At 47.8% G+C, this 9,449-nt stretch overlaps 1 protein-coding gene across 1 annotated transcript in view; it reads left to right on the plus strand.

Moving 5' to 3' along the window:
* Positions 1-6,978, plus strand: part of LOC147011246 (refilin-A-like) — a 38,749-nt gene extending 31,771 nt beyond the window's left edge. The window contains exon 3 of the mRNA XM_085859251.1: positions 5,190-6,978. Within this exon, the coding sequence (XP_085715377.1) occupies positions 5,190-5,535 (346 nt within the window). The 3' untranslated portion in view covers positions 5,536-6,978. The remainder of the gene's footprint in view (positions 1-5,189) is intronic.
* Positions 6,979-9,449: the final 2,471 nt, after the last annotated feature.

A 9,449-nucleotide genomic window follows, 5' to 3' on the forward strand; every position in this document is an offset into this window, starting at 1 on the left:
CAATTTTAATGAGTTAAATGAATTCTCGTATTAAATGAATCCTCACACCACTATTATGATACTGGTAATACTGGTATAATCCTGACTGTATACCTACTTTTGCAACCCCCTGTGTATGTATGTATATGTATGTATATATATATATATATATATATATATATATATATATATATATATATATATATATATATATATATATATATATATTTTTTTTTTTTTGAAGTGGGAGGTCCGTCGAAAAAGTAACGGGACTGACGTCACAGAAATTTTATTCCAAAAATTAAATTGAAATCACAGCTTGTCCCCTTCAAAATAGTTTCCCTCCAGTCTCACACACTTGTCCACCCTCTTCTTCCACTCTTCGACGCACCCCTGGATGGCTTCTTCTGGAATCCTCCTGAGCTCCGTCGTCACGGCCCTTTCGATTGCCTCCACATCAGGAAATTGGGTCCCCTTGATCACCTCCTTGAGCTTAGAGAAAAGGAAAAAATCACAAGGGGCCATGTCTGGTGAATATGGGGGTTGCTCCAGAATTAGCACGTTCCTCTCCGCCAGAAATTATCGGATGCTAAGGGCACTGTGAGCAGGGGCATTGTCATGGTGGAGCACCCAGGCGTTGTTCTCCCACAGATCCCTCCTCTTGTCTCGGACTGATCTCATGAGGCACTGGAGGATCTCCTTCCACACGTATTGATTCACTGTTTAACCCTGTGGTAGAAACTCAAAGTGTACGATGCTCTTGATGTCAAAAAACGCGATGAGCATCACCTTGACCTGCGACTTCGACATCCTTGCTTTCTTTGGTCTTGGTGACGCCAGACCTTTCCACTGACGACTCTGCCGTTTGGTCTCAGGATCGTAGTCGAATATCCATGATTCATCGCCAGTAATGACTCTTCCAAGCAGGTTTGGAGAGTCCTCGAGGCGCTCGATAATGTCTTGACAGACAGTGACTCTGCTGTTTCTGGTCCTCAGACAACAGCTTGGGGACCATCTTTGTGCACACCTTGCGCATTTCGAGATTTTCAGTGATGATGCTCCAGACAGTGTCCTTGTTGATTTCCTCAACTATCATCCGCACCGTGAGTCGACGATCTGCACGCACCATCTGCTTTACACGATCGATGTTGTCTGTCGTTCTGCTCGTTGAAGGTCTTCCAGACCATGGATCGTCTTCAACCTCCTCCCGTCCCTCTTTGAACCTCTTGTGCCATTCAAATTCACGTGTACATGACATCGTTTCTTCCCCGTAGACTTGCTGCAGCATTGCGAAGGATTCGGAAGGTGTTTTGCCATGCTTGACAAGAAATTTCAGATTGGCTCTCCACTCACGACTCAAAGTGCGATGACTCAGACTAGACAACATGTAAAGCACGAGCTGTAAAAAATCAAACAATGAGCACAGTCAACCATCACCAATCACATATATTCCTGGAATGTTGCGAAAGACTGTGATGCAACTCGTTCATTCAAGTTGTGTAAGTGGAGCACACAGCAGGTTCAGTCCCGTTACTTATTAGACAGACCTCAATTATATATATATATATATATATATATATATATATATATATATATATATATATATATATATATATATATATATATATATATATATATATATATATATAGTTACGGCTGTGGAAATTCGCAATACACCATAAAGGGTCCTCAGGTGAGATATATCGGTAAGTTCATGTGTAGTTAGCCCAAACCAGTTGTTTAGAGGGAATATATGTGATCCATTCGGGCTGCGATTCTTCAGTTAGCCGTTTTTCTTTTGCTGTCGTTATTTTGGTGCAAGAACAACAACGCACATCGCCACAACCAACATCTCAACGATCACGCCATTCACTACACGACCCCAACAATCACGCCATTCACACCACGACGCCACCTTCCACAACTACGCTACCACCATCATCGCCACTCGCCATTCAACGAGCACCGTGCGGTCACGATCTCCGCGGGACGGATGAAAGGAGCAGAGTGGCTGCAGCAACAAGGGTGCGAAGGGGCATCTCCTGCCCAAAACTCCCGCTTAAATATCTCCCGCCAAGATCTCCCACCCAAAACGCCCACGCAAATATCTCCCGCCCGATTCCTCCTTCCCTCATCGTACGGCACGTGGAGAAGAAAACCAACAACGCCTGTGGGGTTTTCCCGCCATTTTTCCCCGCGCTTGATGAGAAAGGGGGAGGGGGTGGCGCGTCCTCTCCCGATTGGCGGATGCGCGGTGTGACACGGCCGGGGGAGAGGAACGCCCCCCTTCGAGGAATTTTCTGGAAGCGTCTCGAAGGAAGGAGGAGCCAAGAACGGGGCGGGGCGCGGGGCGGAGCGAAGGGCTGTGCCCGACCCTACAAAAGGGTGGGCGTGGAGAGTCCCTGTCCCCTTGTCCCTGGAGGAGAATTGTCGAGAGTTGTGGAGAGTCGCTGGTCGGTTGTCCCTGAATGAAAATTGTCGAGAGTTGTTGGAGAGTCCCTGCTTGAGGTTCTGTTCATTCGTTCGGGTCGGGCGGACGACACGTGCAGGTGCGAGGAACGAGCCCAGTGGACCACGCCGGAGGGACTCGGAGTTGCGATCGCCAAGGGCTGAACGACGCGCTCAGGGAAGTCGCGACTTCCTTTTCTTTTGGGGTTTTGTGTAAATGTCTGTGGGTGGCGCCAGTCTTGAGAAGTAGAACTGTTTTAAGTGTTGCCGTGTGAATCGCCTTATTCGGTTGTAGATCTGCGTTGGTTCTTTGCTTGTGTTTTTCTTTGCATAAATGTATACGTGTATTGCTTTTATTGCATCCCTTTGACTGTAATATACGTGCCTTCCGTGCTTCCGTGAATAAATGTGCTTGTCCGATTGTTCACCGTTTTGCTTCGTCTTTTCCTTTTATTGAATCTCCATCTTGCATCATGTAAGATGCAAGCACTTTATTTACACGACACACGGAAAGCACACATATACAGTCAAACAGTCAAAATGCACATATGGCAACAAAAACAAAAGCAACAACGACGCAGAGTTACTACCGACTACGCGCACACACGGCAACACTTATACAGTTCTACTTTACAGACGGCGCTACCCACAGACATTTACACAGAACCCAAAAGAAATAGAAGTGGTAACTTCCCTGTGCGCACCGAGTCCTTCTCTGCGCCCTCAGCTCCCCGCTCCTCCGGCGTGGTCGGCGAGCTCGTGCTTCGCGCCGGCACATGTGTCCGTTCGACGCCACGGACGGAGTCTTGCGGAATGAACGGGGTTTTCAGCGCTCTCTCGGTGCGGACGGGGGGGGGGGGGAAGAAATCGTCGACACTCAGGGTCCTATGGAGAGAGGAAATGGCAGACGCTCCATCCCACCAGCGGGGTCTCGGGACCATACCGACTCCGGCGAACCCTCGGACAAGAACCCTCGAACAGAAGCTCTCTCTCCTCTCCTCTCCTCTCCTCTCCTCTCCTCTCCTCTCCTCTCCTCTCCTCTCCTCTCCTCTCCTCTCCTCTCCTCTTCTCTCTCTCTCTCTCTCTCTCTTCACACCGTCGTTTGTCCAAAAGGTCCAAGGCTCATCAGGATCAAGTGCTCCGCAGGGATCAACAGGCTCGCAGGATCAAAAGGCTCGGCAGGAACAACAACAACAACAACCAATCCTCTTTGCAGATCCACCCCTTTTTATAGCGCGGGGCTCCGCCCCGTTGCTCCGCCACGTTCTTTGCTCCACCCCCCTTCGAGAAAGGTCTCGAAGAGGGGCGTTCCTCCTCCCTGGCCGCGTCACACCGCGCATCCACCAATCGGGCGTCAGCTGCCCCACCCCGCTTCTGTCACACTCCTCGGAGAAACAGGCGGGAAAAATTCACGCGCCATCGTTTTGCCTTCTTCTTTCCCTCCTTGCATTCTCGACGGTTTCCAACGCGGAAACCGTCGTAGTGTGGACCGTGGAGGATGGGGTTCGTCAGTGGGGGTAGTGGCGAAGATGGTGGTGGTTGTTGTGAGGGTAATTGAGGCGCGGTTGGCGTTGTGGCGGTTGTTGTTTGCGTGGAGGTTTGTCGTTTAAAATAACAATAGAAAAAGAAAAACGGCTATCTCAAAGGATCGCAGCCCGATTGAATCACATAAATTCCCTCTCGACAACGGATTTGGGCTAACTCCACATGTACTTACCGAGATATCTCACCTAAGGGACCTGAATGGTGGTTTGCGAATTTGGTCAACCACAACAATATGTATATATATCCTGGTGTTGGTGCAGTGGTTAGGGCAGCGGCTTGGGATCCAAAAGGTCCTGAGTTCAAGCCCCGTTGTGCCACTGAATTAATACACCAGGGGGTTTACTCAGCCTGTCATCCTTCCGAGGTCGGCGAAGTGAGTACCAGGGTACTGGGCCGGTGTATACCCCCCCTTGCTCATACACGGGTTAACCGATTTGATTGCAATTTCGTAAGTACTTAGTACTAGATTAACTCAGATCAGGGGTCAAAGGTCATCGGATGCTCGGCGACCCATGGCCACCTTCCGGCTTGTTTCTATATTTGTATGTATATATTTCTATATTTGTATATTTATATATTTGTGTATATATATATATATATATATATATATATATATATATATATATATATATATATATATATATATATATATATATATATATATATATATATATATATTGTGTGTTTCGAAAAAAAACATCCATATATAGATGTATATACACACGCAGCGTGAAGGTGTCTCCACAAGCTGGAGACTTCTTCACTCTTTCATTCCTCTTTCCCCCCACCTTTGGAACAAACTCCCACACTCTCTTCAATCCCACTCTTCCCTCCATGTCTTCAAAACAGTTGTTCACCACCATCTCATATCTACCCCCATCCAAAACCACGATCGTTCCTACCCCCGCTAATCCACCCCAACCCCACCTCCTTCAAATTCCCTGCTTTCCTTCCTGAAAGTTCCTGTGGTGGCCACCTTGTTTTCCCCATGTACCCTGCCCCATCCCTCTCCCTTCCACAGATCTCCTCATGTCTCTGTTCCCCATTGTTTTTTCCTTTCCTCTCCCCCCCATCTCCTGCTCACCTTGTTCTACGTTGTCTGTTATCTCTCGTACGAGCCTCTACAGTATCTATAAAACAAAAAATATTTGGTATTTTCCAAAATCCTCCATCTTGAATGCTAGATGTAATGTTTTTGTTTTTGCCTTTGACACTAGGTGTACATCGGAGGTCTGCTACAAATCCACGTGTCACTTCCAGGAACGCCTGGAATGTTCCCCCGGACTAGCAGTCACGTCCTGCAGCCACACGATCATCGCTTGGCCCGGGCGTGTGGCACGGCACCATTCCTCCGTCGTCCAACTCGAGCCACGACAGCGACCTCGCCGGCACTCCACGGCTACGATTGTGTACCCGAAGCAAGCCACAGCCACGTTCCGCACAACGTTGACATGCGGATGGCCTCGGCATGCCACTTCACGTTTCACCAGTCGCGTCCACCTTGAGAGGGTCAACGGGCCCGGATTGTCTTTCGTTTACCAACCTGGGCCGAGTGATGCGTGATTACCGTGCATGGTAGAATATACTAAATGGTCTGTTGGCTTTCAAGTGTTACACTTTATTGACCTCCATCAGAAGACATCGTTAAAAGGACAATGGGAAATACGCCAAATTCGATTATTTTTGACAACCGACGAGGCATTTCTTGTTTTTTTCACTCATGTTATGGTGCATGCACCTTCAGCTTCCTTATATTTGGTGATGGAAGTAATTGTCGAGAGTGATTGAGGTTGTCGGGTTGACGTGATATTTCACATTCACAAGTTCGATTCAAGAAGTTTCTGATTCTCGGTGTTGAGGTTTTGGACGTTGGTTGCTCCTCATGGAACTTCAAATATTCATCTTTTCGCATGCACAAAGAAACCAAGCCCTTGTAGAAAAGAATATGATTGCTTTGAAGCCATATTCGGGTGTAGTTCGGTTTCTCGTTCGGATGTGCGAAGGAAGAGTTGAAAGAGCGAATGAGAAGACTCGCGGTGCCGGTGGATCGAGCTCGGACGGTCTTCTTTTGTCCTGGGGCACTCACCGACCGTGATCGTGACCACGGGGTGGGATGTTTGTTGAAGTCACTGGTTCTCGGAGACGTGGCAGTTAAAACTCTGTCCACAAGTGATCCGATTTGTGTACTTGAAAATAACAATGTACTTGAAGTTATCATTCATTTGCAAGACAAGCAAAGTGCAGTTGACTGATGCTGATCGTAACGACTTCGTTCACCACATTTTGGAAGTTGATCTTCGTCGGCCCTGGAATCTCAAGAGACCGCCCACCTGTTCTTACCTGTAGAAGACATGGAGATCATGAGGTACCGCCGCCGCGGTAGGATGTAACGGAAGGTCGAGTACATCAGCGAAGGCCCACACTGTGGCAACCTCGGCAGCGACTAATGGTCATGTCGCGAGGTCCTGTCGACGTGAAAACCTATCTATCTTGGACCCTTTTGTCTATCAAGAATGCATGATTTCCCTATTGAGTAGATTCCATGTATATTTGTACGTACACTCATCTCGTGAAGTTTTCCAAGAGCTTCCTATTTTCTTAATATTCCGAGTGGTGTTGGGTTGACGTTATTAACAAATATGACCTGGGTGTTCTTTTTGATGAAGACCAAGTTGAAATTTCAGGATTTTCTGAGCTTTACAAAGTCATCTGCAACGATTGACTGAGCTTCTTTTTTTTTTCCTATGCCTGTGCTCGTGCGTCCACGTCATCCACCACCACCACCCCACCCACCCACTCAACCCCTCCACCCCCCCAAAAAATCGCATTTCCAAAGCTATGCGTGTCAAGCTGCAGTTGAGGATGGAGACACGTGTCATCAAATCTAGTCTTCGGTTGTCTTTGCTTCCTTCAAATGGATCACTGAAAGAAGGCAATTCATGCATATTGTCTTTGTTGCACCAATTAAATCGCTTGTTTTGCGTAATAAAATATTATGTCACTGTGTGCGAGTTCCTTGTCTTCCCCATGGATGTTTGAGGATTTTTTTGGGGGGGGGCGGGGGGTTGGGTGGGGGGGGGGTACCCTGTGCAATTTATTCATTTGAAAGACGAGTGAAATTTGTGTTGACATTTTGTACAAAAATGGATAAATTGTCATTTTGATGCCAGAATGTCGGGTGCTGTCCCCTGCGCTGAAAGTTCAAAAAGGAGGTCCATGGGAACATTCCATGAGAGTCTGTCCCGGTTAGCGGCTCACTGACGGTACACCATGAAAATGCCTTACGATGCATGAAAAACAGGTAAGTTACTCCGGCCACAGCATTTGTGGCGCACTTGGAAGCGATTATTTACCTGGAAAGGGAAGTAAAATTGAGCAGCGGGGTTTCATGGCCGAGCGGGAGGCCTGTGTGGGCATCCAGCAGAGCACTTGCTCTCTTTGCACCAAGTGTTCCACACATACCTGTAGTTATGTAATAACCAGGTGGTGTGCTTGTTTTAAATTCATTCCACGCGATGTTCACCTCAATTTTGAGAGGAGGTAATACGAACTTTACGCTTCACTAATAATCTTTGTTCCCATGCAGCAGAAGGCTGTGGGGAAGCATCATTGGCTGAGGGTTCGGCTGTACCACTGATGCCCTCTACTGGTTCGGGCAGGAATTTGTAATTTGTTTCAGATGCCGGGAATAGCTCGTCTACTCTTCACGAAGGATTCTATAGGATCTTTAACGTCCATCAACCAATGCCGGCAGATAGGACGCTCGTTTAACGTCCATCCGAGGTACGGCATGCACACATTGATGAATCGCCTTCCTGTCAAACACCGGGATGACAATTTATAGCTGGGTCGGGATTCAAACCTAGAATAGACAGCTTAGAGGTGAATGTGTGTACCAGTGGGCCAACCAATCAGCCCAGCTTCCTTATTGACGGTTGATCATTGCAATTACATGAGAAGACTGATCGCATCGATATTCATCTACAATTGCTCAGACATGCCAGAACATCCACTTCTCGTTCGAAGCTACCCTACAACTGCAGCTCTGGTGCAGCACGAGCAGGTGGTGATGCATCCCTCTGAGCCAGTTGTCTCATCGGCAATCAGATGTACGCATACATGGCGGTCTCTTTTCATGCAAGACAGGAGCTGTTTTGTGTTGACTTCGACAGAGACCTTAGAGAATTTTTGAAATATCCATGTCCCCCTCCCAACATACACACATATAATGAATAACAAATTTAGAGCTGAGACAAATGTGACAGCAGCGATTGTTAAAGCCTGCACCATGGAGGAAGTTTGTATTTGTTTGTAAAAACGGAGCAGTCATAGCATCTACTCGGGTGTCCAATGACTTTATCCCTCCAGAGTGTTGGTGCTGCCTTGGCGGTCTCGCGGCAGAGAATACTCGGTGGTTTGCCATTGCCTTCCAAGTGGAAGTGAGTTCGGGAATCTGGATATTTTGGCTGGGGTACCAGCACACAATGGCATGCTCGTTTCAAAATGTACTGTGGGATCTTTAACCACCAGCGAATGCTTGCAGACGCGATAGCCGGCTTAAAGAAGATGCACTGAACTGGTGCAAAAACAATAAGTTGGGAATGCTATCGGATAAATATTTTCAATTGTTTGTTTGTTACTCTTTCACGGCCGAACTGCAGCCCCCGAACCGTAGCACCTTGTTTGTTACCAAATTTTGGTTGCAGGTTTATCAGAATCTGGGCAAGTTTATAAGCTGCCCCACCCTCATCCCGAGAAAATCCCCTCCAAGGAAACAGCTGGACCAATCTCCACCAAATTTTGCATACATCCTGGGGGTACCCAGGTTCACGTCGTGGGCATGATCCCTCTCCCACTCCACTCACCACAGCAAGTTATTTCTACATGTGGACTGTTACGAATCTGGAAGCCATTTGCACACAAACAGACAGCAGTCCCTAAGCTTAGTTATTTCAATAAGTATGTGTATAGTTAGATTCCTCCCTCTGTCTAAAGGGAATTACATGTGTGCGCTGCGAAGTTTCTTTCTAGTGAGATTTTTGCAATACCCAACGCCAACAAATCAATCCTTCACTTCTTCGCACCATCGACGCCGTTACCCACGCGCATTCAACCACGGACGTGGGCGGAGGTTTCCTCACCTCAGAACACCGACTCTGCCCAAGAAAGGAGGGGGTTCCCCCTAGTCCAATCACGGATGGCCAGCATATCATCCCACGAAACCCTGTCCAATCAGGGCAAAGATTACCTCAGGGGACCGATCACCCCATCCCACCTGGGGGAGGGATAAGAATCGCCGGGCTACCCTTAGGGCTCGCTGGAGTTGGGTTGGAATTGTCGGAGAAGAAAGGGGTCGCCATTGCTCTTGGTGGTCGTTATTGCTGTGTCTCAAGCTGGTCCTCTGACTATTCCAGTCAACTTCCATCTCTCATTTTGTCGAGCATTAACCCGGAGTCCGAGCCGGGAATCTCTGCTGG

The sequence above is a fragment of the Eptatretus burgeri genome, chromosome 16 (assembly GCF_056783735.1).
Source record: "Eptatretus burgeri isolate ZD-2024b chromosome 16, Ebu_testis_v1, whole genome shotgun sequence".
Classification (NCBI taxonomy): domain Eukaryota; kingdom Metazoa; phylum Chordata; class Myxini; order Myxiniformes; family Myxinidae; genus Eptatretus; species Eptatretus burgeri.